The sequence below is a fragment of the Scyliorhinus torazame genome, chromosome 2 (assembly GCF_047496885.1).
Source record: "Scyliorhinus torazame isolate Kashiwa2021f chromosome 2, sScyTor2.1, whole genome shotgun sequence".
NCBI lineage: Eukaryota > Metazoa > Chordata > Chondrichthyes > Carcharhiniformes > Scyliorhinidae > Scyliorhinus > Scyliorhinus torazame.
Genome location: NC_092708.1, coordinates 121,133,201 through 121,153,115, shown reverse-complemented (window position 1 = coordinate 121,153,115; position 19,915 = coordinate 121,133,201). Strand labels below are relative to the sequence as shown.

Genomic DNA, 19,915 nt, shown 5'->3' with positions numbered 1-19,915 from the left:
GGTGGGGGGGGGGGGGGGGGGGGGGGGGGAAGAGGAGTCATAGCGTTTGGTGCTATGCATTTTTATCGCGCATTCTATAAACCTATGCCATCCCAAAGTGCCCGGAAATTGGTGAAGTATGTTGGAAGAGGAGGGATTGTTGTAAAGTCAGGAACACATCAGCCAACCTGAGAACACAAGCGTACTTCAGGTTATGTGCTGAAGTATCTGGAGTGAGATGTGATCCCACCACTTTGTGACCCCGAGGTGAGAGAACTACCAATGAGCCACAGCTGACAGGTAGCGTTTTTGTAGAGCGAGTGGGCAAACATACTTGCTGCCATTAACGATTCATTAAGGAGTTGGCTAAGCAACTGGTCTGTCCCCAAGTTCAATTTTCATATTTTTCTGGTGAGCCTGCACAGTTTGCACATCAGTGCACAGCTGTCAGGTTCACTATGGGGCCCAAGTAAGTCTCTTCTGCAGTTGTCTTAAAAATAAATCTGTGTGGGGCCAGCTATCGCAGAATTGAGTGCTTGTTCTTGCCTTGTCACACAGGCCACTACCTGCCTCATTTCACCTGCATGGCCTCCCAGGAGTTGCCTGGCTCAAAATCAGCAAGGCAGCAGCACCCACCAACATGGATGCTGCTTCCTCTTGCTGCTGGCACCAGGGAGGCAGCACCCATCTCGTGGAGACGCTCTGCAGCTCTAAATGGACACCAAGCTTTCCTCCTGGCTAATTAGGCCATTTACATTTAAAACTCACATCACAAGTGTGACCCAACATGGGTTTGAGGTTGGGATCCAGAAGTCATCCAGCTGTTGGGTCCTTGAACCCACATTGAAAAATCTGGCCTCACAGTTTGGTTTGCCATTAATCACTGTAGGTTATAAATCAGAACCACCCTTCATCAAATCTCTCTCACTGGGTAACTAATTAAAACTTTACAACACTCTAGTAACCAGCTATGATTCATGTCTGCTAACATTATGTTGTTGTTTTCTATGGGGAAGTGGATGATGCTGGGAATGCTGCATTTTCAATCCCCATTCCTAGGTGCTCTGCTGTAACCCAGCTTTATGCTCTTACTGATGGTGTTCAGGGGGGAACTATAGGTCTTCGACCCAGCAATCATTAAGGAATGATGGACCATTGAAGATGAGTGGAAAGTGCTAAACTCCACAACAAGTTGCATTGATATAGTGACTGTAACATCGGAAATTGTTTTAAGCCACTTCATAGAAGCATATTAAACAAACAAAAAAAACTGTCACCAAGTTTAAAAAATGATTAGGAGGGGTGACTAAATGTTCAGTGTAAGAGACAAGTTTTAACAAGAGCTAAAGCGGAGACAAAAGTAGTGTGCAGAGAGGCTTAGGAAGGAATTCCAGAATTTGGGGCATAGACAGCCGAATACACTCCTGACAATGAACGATGAGTTGAAGGTTGTGAGGATTGGACAAGTGACTGGAACTGAAGGAATGCAGAGTTTTGGCAGGTTGTAGGAGCTGCCTAAAATCTTGGTCATCTGTCCTAATGGTGCCTTCTTTGGCACAATGTCAATTTGTCACTGAGCCCGTTAACAATACACTACTCCAGAAATATCACAGCACTCCTCAGAATCTAACGATCTAAATAATTTAATTACCCTACTCTGAAATCATTCCATGTGTTGATCATTGTGTGAAGTGGATCCTGCAATCAGTCCTAATTTTGCTGCTCTGATTTAAAGCCCCCTTTCCCTGCCTGTCACAATAGTCTGCGTGGCCTCAGATTTCTCTCTTCTATACAATCTTTCTCATTCTTGTAATTCAGTTGCCTTCTTCGAAGCCCCACTGCCGCATAATCCTCCTTTAAGATGCTCCTTAAAACCTATGGCTGGACTAAAATGTTATACAGTTTGAGAATGAATACCCTTCACTCGCATTCTGCTGTATAGTTCAGCATTACATTCCACTATACTAGTTCAATTACTGCTGTGATTGACATGTTGAGCATCAATTCTTTCAAATTCATGCCTGCAATTGTGAAAGAGTGCCAAATCAGTCTTAATCCTCCTGCTTCATTTCTCATTTTCTACTATTAACCAAGTATTATAGAGATTGAAAGGGAAATCAGGAGCGGAGAAGAGGATAACCATTCAACACAGAGGAGGATGCATTAAAAACACAATGAAGGTGACACTATTCTTGATGACTTTTGCAAACAAAATGTATTTGCATGGGAAGACTGTCATGTCTATTCAATTGAATTTGAAAGCAAAGTATCTCATTTGCAATACCTTGTTTATTTAAAACTGAATACTATCTCTGGCAAGAACCAACAATTTAAGAGACTGCTCGTCTGCTGTGCATGAATATTAATATATATATATATATTGTATATACACACATATACACACACACATTTTATATCCATCAATTTCCTAGTCATATGATATTCAATTTGCTATGATTGCTTCAAGAGAGCTATACAGGTATAGCAGTTCCCGTTGTGGATGCATTTAAATCTTTTCCACTTATATTTTAGTCGGAAAGACACACTTCAATGCACCAATTGAATAAAATATGCATCATTAGATAGATTTGACCAAAACCTTCATAAGCACTATTGACTATTTGATACATTTAATGTCTCATCTCCACAGAACGAAAGCTTTTACTTTCACTATTCACAGAGTCATAATGCTCTGGGACTAAACTGCTTGAATCGTCCATAGTTTCTGCAGTGGGTCGTCTCCTACTAATTATTAACACGTGCAGAGTGATCACAGTCTAAATCAGCTATTGAAAAGGCAAAACGTAACCTATGCAAAAATACTTAACAGGAGGGAGGCCAATTTCAGTGGGTTGAGAAGGGACCTGTCCCGGGTGAACTGGATTGATAAACTGTATCAGAGCATGGAGGTCTTCAAAGAGGAGATGATTTGGGTAGAATCAAGATTGATAATACAAGTGAGAACCCCCAGCCAAAACTACAAAGTTCAGAGGAGTGAAAAAGGAAATAAGAAAGGCAAAGGGAGAAGAAAGTGACAGCTAAATTAAAAAAGGAAATTCAAGAGTCTTCCATAGGTACATTAATAATTTTTAAAAGTACTAAGAGAGTGGGTGGAGCCCATTAGGGATCAAAAAGGGGGAATCTAAACATGGAAACAGAAAACACAGCTGAGTGACTAAATTAATACTTTGCATCTATCTTTACCAAAGAAGTTGATTCTACTGGTATAAAACTGAAAGAGGAGGTAGTTTTGAGATAATGGATGGACTAAAAATTGAAGGGGGGAAGAAGAGTGCTGGAGGACTGGATAATTGAAAATGTTACAGCTTTATTTAAAAAAAAATTAGTTTAAGGATAAACCCAAAAATTACAAGTTTAACCTTGGTAGTGGGAAAGCTTTTAGAAATGATAATCTGGGACATAAGTGAAAGCCAGTTGATGAAATGTAGATTAATTGAAAAAAGTCGATTTGTTACGGGCAAATTGTGACAGGTGATGAGGGAACCAGAAAGAGGTAAAATCTTACTTGACCTCATCGTGACCAACCTGCCTGCTGCAGATGCATCTATCCATGACAGTATCGATAGGAGTGACCACCACACAGTCCTTGTGGAGATGAAGTCCCGTCTTCACATTGAGGATACCCTCCATCATGTTGTGTGGCACTACTGTCATGCTAAATGGGATAGATTCATAACAGATCGAGCAACTCAAAACTGGGCATCCATGAGGCTCTGTGGCCATCAGCAGCAGCAGCAGAATTGTACTTAGCTACAATTTGCAACCTTATGGCCTGGCATATTGTAGAGGATATTGGTGAGACCACATCTGGATTTGTGCATCCAATTTTGGTCTCCTTATTTGAGGAAGGATGTGGTGGCATTGGAGGCAGTTCAGAGGAGGTTCACAAGATTGATTCTGGGGATGAAAGGGTTGATGTATGAGGAGAGATGAAACAGTTTGGGCTTATATTCGCTGGAGATTAGAAGGATGAGGGGATCAGATCGAGGTATATAAAATACTAAAAGGGATTGATAAAGTAAATGTAGACCAAATGTTCCCCCTTGTGGGGCAATCTGAACAAGAGGTCTTTGATATAGGTTGAGAGGCGGTAGATTTAGAACGGAGATAAGGAGGAACTACTTCTCGCAGAGGGTGGTGAATTTGTGGAACGCGCTGCCTTATAGTGCGGTGGAATCGGACTTATTAAATGGTTTCAGAAGGAGATAGATATGTTTCTGATAAAAATAATAGGTTAAAAGTATATGGAGAACAGGTGGGGAGGTGGATTTGAGACCAAGAATAATCTGATTGAATGGCGGAGCAGGCTCGAAGGGCTGAATTGCCCATTTCTGCTCCTAATTCCTGTGTTCCTATATCCCCCACTCTACCATTACCACCAAGCCAGGGGATCAACCCTGGTTCAATGAAGAGTGCAGGAGAGCATGACAGGATCAACACACGGCATACCGAAAAATGAGGTGAAGTTACAACACAGGACTACTTGTGTGTCAAACAATATAAGCAGCAAGTGATAGACAGAGCAAAGTGATTCCACAACGAACGCATCAGATCTAAGCTCTGCAGCCCTGCCACATCCAGTCTTGAATGATGGTGGACAATTAAACAACTCGCTGGAGGAGGAGGCGCCACAAATATCCCCATCCTCAATGATGGAGGAGCCCAGCACGTATGTGCAAAAGAGAAAGCTGAATAATTTGCAATAATCTTCAGCCAGAAGTGCCGAGTGGATGATCAATCCCGGTCTCCTCCAGAGGTCTCCAACAACACAGAATGAAAGTCTTTAACCAATTCGATTCACCCCACATGATATCAAGAAACGTCTGAAGGCACTGGATACTCCAAAGACTATGGGCCCGGACAATATTTCAGCAATAGTACAGAAGACTTGTGCTCCAGAACTTGCCATGCCTCTAGCCAAGCAGCTACAGTACAGCCAGAACATTGGCATCTACCCAGCAATGTAGGAAATTGCGCAGGTATGTCCTGCACACAAAAAACTGGACAAATCCAACACAGCAATTATCGTCCTATCGGTCTACTTTCACTCTTCAGGAAAGTGATGGAAGGATGTTGGCAGGGCTCAAGGGACTGAGTTAGAGGGAGAGATTGGAAAGGCTAGGACTTTTTTCTTTGGAGCGTAGGAGACTGAGGGGTGATCTTATAGAGCTGTATAAGATCATGAGAGGCATGGATAGGATGAATGCACTCTCTTATTCCCAGGGTTGGAGAATCAAGAAGTAGAAGGCATGGGTTTATGTTAAGAGGGGAAATAATTAATGGGAACCTGAGGAGCAATTTTTATTTTTTTTACACAGAGGGTGGTACGTATGTGGAATGAACTGCTGGAGGAAGTGGTTTAGGAAGGGTCATTGGCAACATTTAAAAGGCATTTGGACAGGTAGATAGATAGGAAAAGTTTAGAGGGACATGGGCCAAATGCAAGCAAATGGGGTTAGCTTAGATGGCTTTTTGGTTGGCATGGACCAGTTTGGTCTGAAGGGCCTGTTTCCGTGCCATAGAATCTAGATTCTATGTTAAGAGGTCATCAACAGCGCTATCCAGCGGCACTTACTTACCAATAACCTGCTCACTGATGCTCAATTTAGGTACCCCAAGGGTCACTCAGCTCCTGACCTCATTACAGTCTGGGTTCAAACATGGACAAAAGAGTCAAACTCCAGGGGTGACGTGAGAGTGACTGCCCTTGATATCAAGGTAGCATTTGATCGATTATGGCATCAAGGAGCTCTAGCAAAACTGGAATCAATGGGAATCAGGGGGGAAACTCTCTACTGATTGGAGTCAATGGAATACTCCCCACTTACCTCGATGAGTGCAGCTCCAAAAACACTCAAGAAGCTCAACACCATCCAGGATAAAGCAGCCCGCTTGATATTGGCACCCCTTGCACAAACATTCACTCCCTCCACCACTGACGTACAGTAGCAGCAGTATGTGCCATCTACAAGATGCACTGCAGTAACTCACCAAGGTTCCTCAGGCAGCACCTTCCAAACCCACGACAACTACCATCTAGAAGGACAAGAGCAGCAAATACCTGGGAACATCACATCCTGGAATTTCCCCTCCAAGTCACTCACCATCTTGCCTTGGAAATATATTGCCTTTCCTTCACTGTCGCTGGGTCAAAATCCTGTAACTCCCTCCCTGACAGCACTGTGGGTGTACCTACACCACACAGACTGCAGCGGTTTCAAGAAGGCAGCTCACCACCACTTTCTCAAGGGCAATTAGGGATGAGTAACAAATACTGGCCTAGCCAGCGAAGCAGTAAAAATTAATGTTTTTAAAAGTCCTTTGGGACTTACTGAACACGCTAAACCCAGAATTGAGGTAATAGCTGATGGTGTTATTCGAAAAGTGTCCTGAATATGAAAACCATTCTAAAATAAAAACATTATTAAAAAGAGAGAGATTTACTGGATTTGAAATTTTAAAAAAATTGTTAGTACTCAGAATGCAGTTTTCCCGATAAGTGACATTATTGGATCTGAAAACAGTTGATAATGGTGACCTACCTCCCAGGTCTGTGAAAGGCGGCTAACAGCCACATTGCTCAGTCCCATTACAAGAGCAAAAAATGAGTTCAAATTTCTATATTCTTTGCAACTGGAAAGGAATAAAATGATTCATTAGAATTACAATACAAATCAAGGTTCTTCTATCTTTTGTGTGTGTTTGACACACACAGGCTAAAAGCAAATAGGTTAAAGAGAGCTTTTTATCGTTAATACCAATTTGTCTAAAACCAGAAGTATTTTTGATTAACAGCATTTTACAATCCAATGCTGTGAAAATTGCTTCAATGAAGGTCAACAGTGGCCATCTCAACAATAAGCATGTTAAAGACACAATTACTGATTGCATTATTTGCTTATGAATGCTTATTTTTAATGGTCTAATGCATGGTTTTCAATAGCATAACAGGCACAGATCTAAACTTAGATGGCAATGCTATTTTGGAACTCTACCCTCACGATTAACAAAAGCTTCCTATTCCCACCATTACCCTTTCCCCCCTCCCAACAATAAGGATTTAGTAGGAGATTGCTTCAAAAATTAGGATATTTCCCGAGAAAAGAACTGAAGAATGGATTATTATGGCTTAATAATATTGGTGTATGAGAGCAAGGGCTACTCACTTACTGTTTGACTTGAATACATCATCACATAGGAGCGGATTTACAATGAAATACTGCTGTGGCATGGGGACCCGCCAAATGACCGGAGTAGTGAGCGAGTACAGAACTGTAGATTGAGAACGAAACTGTCCTGGTTAAATGTCTGATGTACCAACACAAATGCTACAAATACTCATCAGATGAAGTAGCTTTTGTGGAGAGGGTGTGAGTTCCAGCCAAACCTACGGGAACTTGTGTTGAGCAGCTCATGTTGCAAAAAACATAAGTTATCGACGGGCTGTGGAATGGTACATGATTTGGATTTGTTTTATTGTCACGTGTACGGAGGTACAATTTAAAATATTGTTCTGCGTATAGTCCAGACAGATCATTCCATACATGAAAAAAAACATGGGACATACATAAATACACAATGTAAATATATAGACACAGGCATCGGGTGAAGCATACGGAGTGTAGTACTACTCAGTAGAGAAGATGTGCGAAAAGATCAGATCAATCCATAAGGGAGTCATTCAGGAGTCTGGTAACAGCAGGGAAGAAGCTGTTTTTGAATCTGTTAGTTTGTGGTCTCAGACTTTTGTATCTCCTGCCCAATGGAGAAGTTGGAAGAGTGAATAACTTCGGTGGGAAGGGTCTTTGATTATGCTGCTCGTTTTTCCAAGGCCGCAGGAGGTGTAGATAGAGTCAATGGATGGGTGGCAGGTTCGCGTGATGGACTGGGCTGTGTTCATGACTCTATAATTTCTCACGGTCTTGGGCCAAGCTGTTGCCACCAGGCTGTGATGCAGCCAGATAGGATGCTTGCTATGGTGCATCTGTAAAAACTGGTAAGAGTCCATAAGACCATAAGACATAGGAGCGGAAGTAAGGCCATTTGGCCATCGAGTCCACTCCACCATTCAATCATGGCTGATTTCAACTCCATTTACCCGCTCTCTCTCCATAGCCCTTAATTCCTCGAGAAATCAAGAATTTATCAACTTCTGTCTTAAAGACACTCAACGTCCCGGCCTCCACCGCCCTCTGTGGCAATGGACTCCACAGACCCACCACTCTCTGGCTGAAGAAATTTCAGTGTGGACTTGCTGAATTTCTTTAGTTTCCTGAGGAAGTATAGGCGCTGTTGTGCTTTCTTGGTTGTAGCGTCGACGTGGGTGGACCAGGACAGATTGTTGGTGATGTGCACACCTAGGAATTTGAAGCTGTCAACCATCTCCAGCTCGGCACCATTGATGCAGGCAAGGGTGTGTACGATACTTTGCTTCCTGAAGTCAGTGACCAGCCCTTTAGTTTTGCTGACATTGAGGGAGCGATTGTTGTCATTACACCACTCCACTAGGTTCTCTATCTCCCTCCTGTACTCTGACTCATTGTTGTTCGAGATCCGACCAACTACGGTTGCGTTATCAGTAAGCTTGTAGACGGAGCCAAATTTCTGCCACATAGTCGTGTATGTATACGGAGTATAGTAGGGGGCTAAGTACGCAGCCTAGCAGGGTCCCGGTATTGAGGACTATCGTGGAGGAGGTGTTGTTGTTTATCCTTACTGATTGTGGTCTATGGGTCAGGAAGTCGAGGATCTAGTTGCAGAAGGAGGAGCCGAGTCCTAGGTTTTGGAGCTTTGATATGAGCTTGGCCGGGATTATGGTGTTGAAGGCGTTGTTGTAGTCAATGAATAGGTGTCTAATGTAGGAGTCCTTGTTGTTGAGATGCTCCAGGGATGAGTGTAGGGCCAGGGAGATGGCGTCTGCTGTGGACCAGTTGTGGCGGTATGCGAAATGCAGTGGATCAAGGCATTCTGGGAGTATGGAATTGGATGTGTCTCATGACCAACCTCTCTAAGCACTTCATAATGATAGATGCCAAAGCCAACGGACAGTAGTCGTTGAGGCATGTTGCCTGGTTCTTCTTTGGCACCAGTATGATGGAGGTCTTCTTGAAGCAGGTGGGGACCTCGGAACGGAGTAGGGAGAGGTTGAAGATGCCCGTGAACACATCTTGGTCCGCGCAGGCTCTGAGTGCACGACCAGGGACACTGTCAGGATCTGTTGCTTTCCGAGGGTTCACTTTCAAGAAGGCCGATCTGACTTCGGAAGCTATAATGGTAGGTCACATGTGCAAACTCGAACAACAAAATAATTTAATTGCTCTCCGGAATAAAGATGCTGCCATTTGTGCACCTTTCCTGAGGTGGGTGTTGAAAACCCAGAGATTTCCTGAGTCCGCACGCTCAGCTGGAGAACAAAGTTCAGGCCCTGGTAATCATAGGCCAATCAGTCTAAAGTCAGTGATGTGAAAACTACTGGAGACCAATGTCAAGGACAAAAATTACTATCATTTGGGAAAGCATGGGTTATAAAGGCACAGTCAGCCTGGATGTGGTGAGTAACCTGTTACTTTATTAAAGAACTCAAAAGGGTTCATGAAGGTAATGCAGATGATATTCTTATACATGGATAAAGTACCTCAAAACAGACTTATTCAGAAAGTAGAAACACATACTATTAAAGAAACAGTGGTGACTTAGGTACATAATTAGCTAAGGGTTAGGAAGCAGAGAGTAGTGGTAAATGGATATTTTTCTGATGAGTGAAGTGTGCAGTGAGATACCCCAGAGATCAGTATTAGGAATTTTAATGTTATTTATAAACAACCTACATTTGTGTAGAGAATACAATTTTCAAGTTTGTGTATGTATAAAAATTGGCAACGTAGGGGATGGTGAGCAGGATAGGAGCAAAATTCAGGAAGACAGATTGGTGAAACAGGTAAACACATGGTGAAACAGTATCAGGTCCAGCTAGGAAAGCAGTTAAGAAAGAGTACGAAATACTCAGCTTTGCAAATAGGGACATTGAATAAATCAAGGAAGTCACGCGAAAGGCTTAGAAATCTTGATTAGGTATCATCTGGAGTGTACAATTCTGGGCACCACACTTTTAGGAAGAATGTCATGAGGCGCGATTTAACAAAAATAAAACCGAGTCTTGTTTTGGGTGCTTGCAGCGCCGAGAACGAACCCGCTATTAAACGGGCCTCTGCTTCATTTTTGGAACTCAGTCAGGAATATCCTGCCGATGCAACACTTAGGCTCATTTCCTGCACTTACAAGCTCAGCTCGCCAGAGCGAGAAGAGATCGGGCCGCCATTTATCTCTGGACCTCCCACCATGGCCTCCGGACCACCCCAACTTACTTATTAATAATAATCTTTATTAGTGTCACAAGTAGGCTTACATTAACACTGCAATGAAGTTACTGTGAAAAGCCCCTGGTTGCCACATTCTGGCGCCGGTTCGGGTACACAGAGGGAGAATTCAGAATGTCCAATTCACCTAACAAGCACGTCTTTCGGGACACGTGGGAGGAAACCGGACCACCCAGAGGAAACACACACAGACACGGCACCCCACCTCAAGGGCAGGGCACCCCGGGCCCGATCCATGGCACAGGAAATAGGCTGGCAGGGGCACTGCTGGGGTGCCTGGCTGGCAGTGTCACAGTGCCCAGGTGACATCAAGAGTGGCAGGTACCTGCCCAGAGCCCGATCACCCGTGGGCCCCCGATCACCTGGGAGGGCCCCCACGTTCCAGTACACATGATCCACATTTGCGGAAACCAGTGCTAAAGAGCGCCCGCTCTGGGTCTCCGAGGCAATTACGTCCCGCTCCTTGGGTAACTCCATGCAAACATTTTTAAGTGAGCTTAACTGCACACTTAAATATGCAAATTGGATACCACCCTCAATGGGTGGGATCCACTTTGCGACACCTTGCGAGATCATAATTCTGTACACCTCAATTAAGTCATCCCTTAGCCTCATCATTGGAAGTTTCTCCTCTGCACTCTCTCCAGAGCAATTATGTCCTTCCTGTAATGTGGTGACCAGAACTGTACACAAAATTTTAGCTGTGGCTTCACCAGCGTTTTATACAGTTCCATCATTACATCCCTGCTTTTGTATTCTATACCTTCCTCACTAAAGGAAAGCATTCCATAGGTTTTCTTGGCCACCTTGTCCACCTGTCCTGCCACCTTCAAGGACCTGTGGATATGCACTCCAAGGTCACTCACTTCCTCAACCCAGCTCAATATCTTGCCACTTATTGGGTATTCCCAGACTTTGTTTGCCGTTCCCAAATACTTTTCCAGATTGAATTCCATTCGCCACTTTTCTGCCCACTCAACCAAACCATTAATATCATTCTGAGTTGACAGCTGTCTGTCAACTAAACGGCCAATTTTCACATCATCTGCAAATTTCCCAATCATGCCTCCCACACATTTAAGTCTGAATCAGTAATAATATATAACAACAAACAGCAAGGGCCCCAAGACTGAGCCCTGTGGAACACCACTGGAAACCATTTGCAAATACACTCATTGACCATTATCCTTTGGTTCCCGTCACCGAGCCAATTTTGGATCCAACCTGCCAGCTTCCCTGTATCCCATGAGATCTCACTTTTCTGACCAGTCTGCCCTGTGGAAACTTGTCAAATGCCTTATTGAAATCCATGTAGACAACATCTACTACAACACCCTCATCAATCCTTCTTGTTACTTCCTCAAAAAATTCTATTCAGTTGGTAAGATACAATCTTCCCCTAACAAAACCATGTCAACAATCCCTGATTGATCTGTGCCTTTCTAAATGATAGTTTATCCTGTCTCTCAATTTCCAGCAATTTGCCCGCCACCGATGGCAGATTTATCGGCTTATAGTTTTGTGGTTGATCCTTTTCACCCTTTTAAAATAATGGTCCAACATTTACTGACCTCCAGTTCTCTGGGACCTCGCCTGTGTCTACTGAGGATTAGAAAATGATCTTCAGAACATCCGCTATTTCCTCCCTGGCTTCCTTCAACAGCCTGGGATACAATCAATCCAGCCCTGGTGATTTATCTGCCTTCAAAGATGACAGGCCCTCCAATATGTCCTCTCTCACTATGCTTATTGCATCTAACATTTCACACGACTCCTCTTTAACTGGAATGTCTGCATCATTCCCCTCCTCAATGAAGGTAGAGACAAAGTACGCATTAAGAACCCTGTTCACATCTTCTGAATCCACTCAAGTTGCCATTTACATCTCTTATAGACCCTACAAAGCCTTAGTTATTCTCTTTCTTTTCATGTATTGGAGAACTAATGAAATTGAATTTTTCAAAAACATTTAAGATAGATTTAGTGATCTCCTAATCCACTAATAGACATAAAATAAACATAAATACACAAGACAAAAGATGAACTGAGATCAGTAATGTCAGATTTTCACTCAATTAACAGCCAATCAATTTTTTGATGTACTGTATGAAATGTCCCCCAGGCCTCCCCTTCAGGCCCCGCTCATTGGTATTGCCAACAGTGCACTGCCCCCAACACCACGGCACTGACATCTTGTCACTGACACCCTAGCCTGACCCGTTGGACCCCGAGGGGAATAGAGGTGGCAAATCCATTGCCCTTCCCAGGGGAGGGTCCTGAGGTAAATCCCTTAAGCCTAACCTGAGCCCACCCAACTCTCCCCTTAAAGAACCCTCCCTCTGCTGCCTGGCAGCGGCAGAGAGCACATGGGCATTGGACATATCTCCGTGACACCACCTGGGGTCCATCGTGACAGGGCAGTGTTTGTCAATACTTACACCAAAGCCCACCCGATGATGGGGGGCGCGGGGGGGGGGGGGGGGGGGGGGCGGTAGCACTCTGCTTCACAGCGTCAATGACCCTGGTTCGATTCCCGGCTTGGGTCACTGTCTGTGCAGAGTCTGCACGTTCTCCCAGTGTCTGCGTGGGTTTCCTCCAGATGCTCCGGTTTCCTCCCAGAAGGCCCGAAAGGTGTGTTTGTTCGGTGAATTGGACATTCTGAATTCTCCCTCAGTGTACCCGAACAGAGTGTGGTGACTAGGACATTTTCACAGTAACTTCATTGCAGTGTTAATGTTTATAAAAATTCATTCATGGGACATGGGCATCTCTCGCTGTGTCAGCATTTATTGTCCATCCCTAATTGCCCTTGAGGGGCAGTTAAGAGTCAACCACATTGCTGTGGGTCTGGAGTCACATATCGGCCAGACCAGGTAAGAATGGCAGATTTCCTTCCCTAAAGGACATTAGTGAACCAGATGGGTATTTATGCCAATCGACAATGGTTTCATGGTCGTCAGTAGACTTTTAATTCCAGATTTTTATTGAATTCAAATTTCACCATCTGCAGTGGTGGGATTTGAACCTGGGTCCCCAGAGCATTACTCTGGGTCTCTGGTTGACAGTCCAGTGACAATACCACGGCATCACCGGCGGCCCATGAAAGCCTACTTGTGATACTAATAATGACTATTATTATTGTTGGAGTGGGAAGCCCGCTATGACTGGCGGAGCGGGACCGGAGACTGGGGATGGGTGGGTTCTGTCTGATCGGAATTTGGTGGGCGAGAGATGAGAATCCCCCCCACTAACCTTTGCATATCAGAGCTCTACAATTTCTCACCAGTTAGATTTGTTTCTTTTTATTTTCCTGCCAAATTGGACAATTTCATATGTTCCCACATCACACTCTATTTGCCATATCGTTACCCACTCACTTAACCTTTGTATATCTCTTTGTATCCTCCTTATGTCCTCTTCACATCTTACTTTCATTCCTCCCCCCCCCCCACCCCAAACAGATGCCTATTTATGTGTGTAAATCATTTTGCCAAGTGTACAGAGTTGCTGCTGCTGAGCGGGGGCATAATACCCTCCCAGTTACTTTATTTGATTTTGTATTTCTCTCGTGTTGTAACTTTTGTTTCCCTTCTTTTTTTTCCCCTTTGTGATTTGTGTGTGTGTGCCCTTCTCTTCCATATATATCATATCCTGTGTACATAATGGCAAATATACTTTGTTCAAAAACCCAATTAAAAACATTTATTAAAAAAAAGGATAGAAATGTGGGCATGGGAGCAAGATGGTGACTTAAAATAGCAAGCAACGGGCAGATCGGGGTCTATCAAACAATTAAAGCCAAGTTAAGCAGTGGTGCACATTAACTCTTTCCTAACAGAAGAGATCGCATTAGGAGCAGCAAATACATGAAACCAGATTGAATGAAGTGCAGGTGAATTGTTGTTTCACCTAAAAGGAGTATTTGGGATCTTAGACGATGCAGAGGGAGGAGGAGTTATACATTCTGTAATTGCATGGGAAGTTGCCATGGGATGAACATGCAGTGTTGGGGCTGATGGAGGAGTGGACCAGGGTATCAAGGAGAGAACTGTCCCTGCAAAATGCTGACAAGGAAGATGAGTTTGGTGGTAGTACCATGTTGGAGTTGCCAAAAATGTTGGAGGATGATCCTTTGAATGTGCAAGCTGGTGGGTAAGATGTGAGGACCAATGGAACCCTGTCATGGTTCTGGGAGGGAGAGGAAGGGGTACAGCAGAGGTATGGGGGATGGGTCAGACATGCTCGAGTCCCTCGTCAACCACACTGGTGGGGAAACCTCGGTCCAGGAAAAAGGAAGACTGCTGCTTTGGAAGGTAGCATTATTTTAACAGATGCGAAGGAGACGGCGAAACCGGGAGAATAGAATGGAGTTCTTACAGGAAGTGGGGTGTGAGGAACTACTGTCAAGATAGCTGTGGGAGGTTCAGACGAGGGCTTGAAGCAGCACCAATACAGTCATCGATGTACAGGAAAAAAGATTTGTAGGAGGCAGCCTGAATGGAATTGGAATAAATATGTACCCTATGAAAAGGCAGGTGTAACTGGAGCACATGCGGACGAAGATAACCTCACTTTGTTAACTCTTCTTTTTAAAATATCTGTAGAAGCTCTTACCATCTGTTTTTATATGTCCAGCTAGCTCTTTCTCATACCCTAATTTTTCCTTCTTTATCACTCTTTTTGTCATTGCTGTTCTTCTAGTCTGCCCTATTCTTTTTCTTTACATTTGATACTACCTTTAACTCTTTTAGTTTTTAAAAATGTTTTCCAATTAAGGGGCAATTTAGCGTGGCCAATCCACCTACCCTGCACATTTTTGGGTTGTGAGGGTGTGAGACCCACGCAGACGTGGGGAGAATGTGGGTTTCTTCCGGGTGCTCCGGTTTCTTCCCATAGTCCAAAGATGTGTAGGTTAGGTGGATTGGCCATGCTAAATTGCCCTTAGTGTCCAAAAAAAGTTAGGTGGGGCTACTGGGATCGGGTGGAGCTGTGGGCTTAAGTAGGGTGCTCTTGCCAAGGGCCAAGCAGGCTCGATGGGCCGAATGGCCTCCTTCTGCACTGTAAATTCAATGAAACAGCTCGTTTCCTTCCCTGTAGTAGAGTGAGAACCAATTTCTATACGTTGAAAAAGCTAGAAAAAACAAAACGACACCTCCTTCCCTTCCTCACCTAGCTCCCAGGTGTATACGTAGTCCCAAGCTGCACTCTTTGTCAATGGGTAACTAAGGCTGGTGGGTGTGCAGTTTATGGAAGTTTATTTAAAGATTTGTAGAGTAAAATTTAAAGCAGTTTTTTAAGGCAATTTATGAACTTTTATGTTTTGCTAATTTTGATCCCTTGCTTCACCCCCAAATCGGTTCAGGCTGGCAATTTCTTTCAAAATGTTTTGTTTTCGGACTTCCGGTGGCGGCCATGGAGGAGTAGGTCGCACATTTGATAGCTCCCGCCTGTGACGGACATTTGGACCTTTTTCCCCCAGTTTTTTCTGGATTTTATGGGATAAATCGGTGAAGTGTGAGACAGTGAGGGGGAATCCCCCTCCGGTGTCTGGAGAATTGGACCAGAAATGGCCGTGTGAGAAGACAAAGTCCTATAAGGAAGACGCAAGCAGAGCCGGCAACGCGGGAAAGCATGGTGGGGAGCAAGGGCCGCGGGGAGACGGCACAGTGGTCAACGGGGCAGCTGGTGGAGTTTTTGGAAGATTGCTTCGCCAAGCTGAAGAAGGATACGCTGGACCCGATTAAGACTTCGATTGATCAAGTTGTGCAGAATCAGGAGACCCACAGACGGGCGATCCAGGAGGTGGAGAAAAAGGTGTCCGAGCACGAGGAGTACATAACCGTGCTGGAGACCAAAGTGGAGATGATGAACGACCGCCAGAAAAGAATGCAGGAGAAGCTGGAGGACCTGGAGAACAGGTCCAGGAGGCAGAATCTTAGAATTGTCAGCCTCCCTGAAGGCAGTGAGGGATCGAATGAGAGGACTTATGTGACGGATATGTTGGAGAAGTTGATGGGGGCTGAGGCGTTCCCTCAGCCCCTGGAAGTGGATAGAGCGCACAGAGCCCTCGCGAAGAAGCCCAGAGTGAACGAGCCACCGAGGGCGATGGTGGTACACTTTCACCGAATCCTGGACAAGGAACATGTTCTGCGGTGGGCCAAGAAGGAACGGAGCAGCAAGTGGGAGAACTGTGAGCTGCGCATTTATCAGGACCTGCGCGCAGATTTGGCCAAGAGGCGAGTTGGCTTTAATCGGGAAAGAACGTCCCTCTTTAAGAAGGGGGTGAAGTTTCGGATGCTGTACTCAGCCCATCTGTGGGTCACACATGAGGAACGGGACGTCTACTTCGAAACACCATGTCATGATATTCAAACACACACCACAACACACACATCATGATAGACAGACCAACAGACCAATCAGCACACATAACACGACAGCCAATCACAGACAAGAGCAGACACCGTATCAGACAAGAAACACGACACCTGCTGGCCAGCCCATCTGGAGACAGGACAAGGCCAGGACCTCATTAACAAGACACTCACACAGTCACCACGTGCTGAGTACCAAGTCAGATGTGTAAATAACTAGTTGGAATAGAACTGCGTTGTACCTATCGCAACTGTGTTGGTTCGTCTGTACCTCAGAGCACCCAACACCACACACCAGACGAAGTATGGACTTTTATTAAAGAAAAGGCTGGAGGCAAATTAAAAGACACTGAAGCCTTGGAGAGTACTCGGGTGGCGATTTGTTGTGCTGGGCTGTATAAGTATAAGTAGTGCTATGTGTAATAAGGGGCTGTTTGGATGGCTAAAGGTAACTTTGTCTTTCAGGGATCTGGTTAGAGGGGGCATGGTCTTTGGGGTTGGTTCTGTTTTTGGGTGTATTTTTTTCTAAAGTGGCTGTTTCTTCGCTGTTTTTTTTCTGATGTTTGTTTACTGTGGAATGTAATGCTTTTAATATGTTTGTCCAAGTGGGGGGAGAGGGGAGAGAACAATGGGGAGACAGACTGCTTGGTGCCAGGGGCGGGCGCTATCAAGTCAGCATGGGTCAGCTGACTCTCGAAAGCGTAGTGGCGGGCGAGCAGGTGTTAAGCTTGAGCTTGACTTGACTTGGGGGGTTGGGTTTCTAGTGTTGTTGCTGGGGGGGGGGGGAGAAGGGAGGGGGGGGCTGCTTTGCTGACAGGGGAGGAACTGTTACTAGGGGACAAATGGGAGGTCGGCAACGGCGAATGCCCGAGGGGGGGGGGGGGGGGGTTGAGGAGGGGAGGAGATGCGAGCTAGAGGCTGGCCTAAAAAGGGTGATGGCTAGTCGGCAGGGGGGGGGGGGGGGCTGGAAGCCCCCCCGACCAGGCTGATTGCATGGAACGTCAGAGGGCTTGCATGCTTGCGCATTTGAGGGGGCTGAAGGCGGACATGGCAATGCTATAAGAGACACAGCTAGAGGTCACAAACCAGACGAGATTGAGAAAGGGGTGGGTTAGCCAAGTATTCCACTCAGGACTGGACTCAAAGACCAGAGGGGATAGCGATCTTGATCAACAAATGAGTGGCATTCGAGGCAGGGAGAATCGTGTCAGACAAGGGGATTGGTAAATCATGGTGAGTGGGAAGCTGGAGGGGGTGCAGGTGGTACTCGTGAACATATATGCTCCGAATTGGGACGATTGGAATTTATGAGACGGGTATTAGGTAAGATCCTAGACTAAAGAGTCACATGGGAGGAGACTTTAACACAGTCATTGATCCGGAATTGGACCGGTCAAAATCCAGGACAGGGAGGAGGCCGACTGCGGCAAAGGAATTGAAGGGGTTTATGGAACAGATGGGGGGAGTAGACCCATGGAAGTTTGCACGGCCAAGGGCAAAGGAGTTTTCCTTTTTCTTTTTCTCACATGTCCACAAGGTACACAAGGCTTTTTTGTTCTGAGCAGGGCGCTAATACCGGAGGTGGTGGATACTGAGTACTCGGCAATCGCAGTGGCCCCGCATGCCCCGCATTGGGTGGATCTACGGGTTAGTGTGGAGAGACGGCAACGCCCGCTGTGGAGACTGGATGTGGGGTTGCTAGCGGACAAAGTGATCTGTGGGCAGGTTAACAAGTCCATCCAGAACTACCTGGAAAGAAATGATATGGGGAGGTCTCCGCAGTGACGGTTTGGGAAGTTCTGAAGGCAGTGGTCAGAGGGGAATTAATCTCAATACGGGCAGACAGAGAAAAGGTGGAATGGGCTGAGAGGGATATGTTAGTGAAGGAGATACTCCAGGTGGACAGGAGATACTCAGAGGCCCCGGACGCGGGGCTACTGAGGGAGCGGCGGAGGTTACAGGTGGAGTTCGGGCTTTTGACCACAGGGAAAGCGGTGGAATAGTTGAGGAAGGCAAGGGGGCGATTTATGAGTACGGGGAAAAGGCAAGCAGAATGTTGGCGCACCAGCTCAGGAAAAGGGAAGTGGCCAGGGAGATAGGTAAAGTAAAGAATAGAGGCGGGAATACTGTCCTGGACCCAGCGGGGGTGAACGAGATGTTTAAAGACTTCTATAGTAAATTATATGAGTCGGAACCCCCGGTTGAGATGGAGGGGATTCGGCAGTTTTTGGATCAGTTGAGGTTCCCGAGGGTAGATGAGGATCTGGTGGAAGGGCTGGTTGCCCCAAATGAGATTGAGGAAATAATCAAGGGGCTGGAGGGCATGCAGTCGGGCAAGGCCCCAGGGCCTGGCGGCGACCCGGTGGAATTCTATAAGAAGTTTTCAGAGATATTGAGCCCACTCACTGCTGGTGAGGACACTTAATGAAGCAAGAGAGAAGGGAGTCCTCCGGAAGGATCCGGAGCAATGCAGGTCATACAGGCCAATTTCTCTACTGAATGTGGATGCCAAACTGCTGGCTAAGATACTGGCCACAAGGATAGAGAACTGTGTCCCAGGGGTGATTGGGGAAGACCAGACGGGATTTGTTAAGGGCAGGCAACTCAAGGCCAAAGTTCGAAGGCTTTTGAATGTTATTATGGTGCCCGCAGAAGGAGAGGAGGTGGAGGTGGTGGTATCGATGGATGCGGAGAAGGCTTTTGATCGGGTGGAGTGGAATTACCTGTGGGGGGCACTGGGAAGGTTTGGGTTTGGTGAGGGCTTTATTGACTGGGTGCGGTTGCTCTATCAGGCGCCAATAGCGAGTGTGCGTACGAATCGGCTGAGGTCGGGGTATTTTAAACTACACCGAGGGACGAGGCAAGGGTGCTCCCTCTCCCCGTTACTGTTTGCTCTGGCCATAGAGCTATTGGCCATGGCGTTAAGAGCCTCTAGGAACTGGAAAGGGCTAGTTCGGGGGGGGGGGGGGGTGGGGGTGTAGAGCACCGGGTCTTGCTTTGCGCAGATAACCTGCTCTTGTATATTTCAGACCTGTTGGACGGGATGGGGGAAGTAATGCGAATCTTGGGGGAATTTGGCAATTTTTCGGGGTCTTAATTGAACATGGGGAAATGCAAGATGTTCGCGATCCTGACAAGAGGACAGAAGAGACTGGGAGAGCTGCC

At 45.7% G+C, this 19,915-nt stretch overlaps 1 protein-coding gene across 7 annotated transcripts in view; it reads right to left on the bottom strand.

Annotated features, from left to right (window-relative positions):
* The window catches only part of rapgef4a (Rap guanine nucleotide exchange factor 4a), a 631,693-nt gene that overhangs the window by 19,252 nt on the left and 592,526 nt on the right, over positions 1-19,915 (bottom strand). For all 7 annotated transcript variants that reach the window (XM_072476111.1, XM_072476137.1, XM_072476128.1 and 4 more), the window contains one exon: positions 6,543-6,633. In XM_072476111.1, coding sequence (XP_072332212.1) covers positions 6,543-6,633 — 91 coding nt within the window. The remainder of the gene's footprint in view (positions 1-6,542; positions 6,634-19,915) is intronic.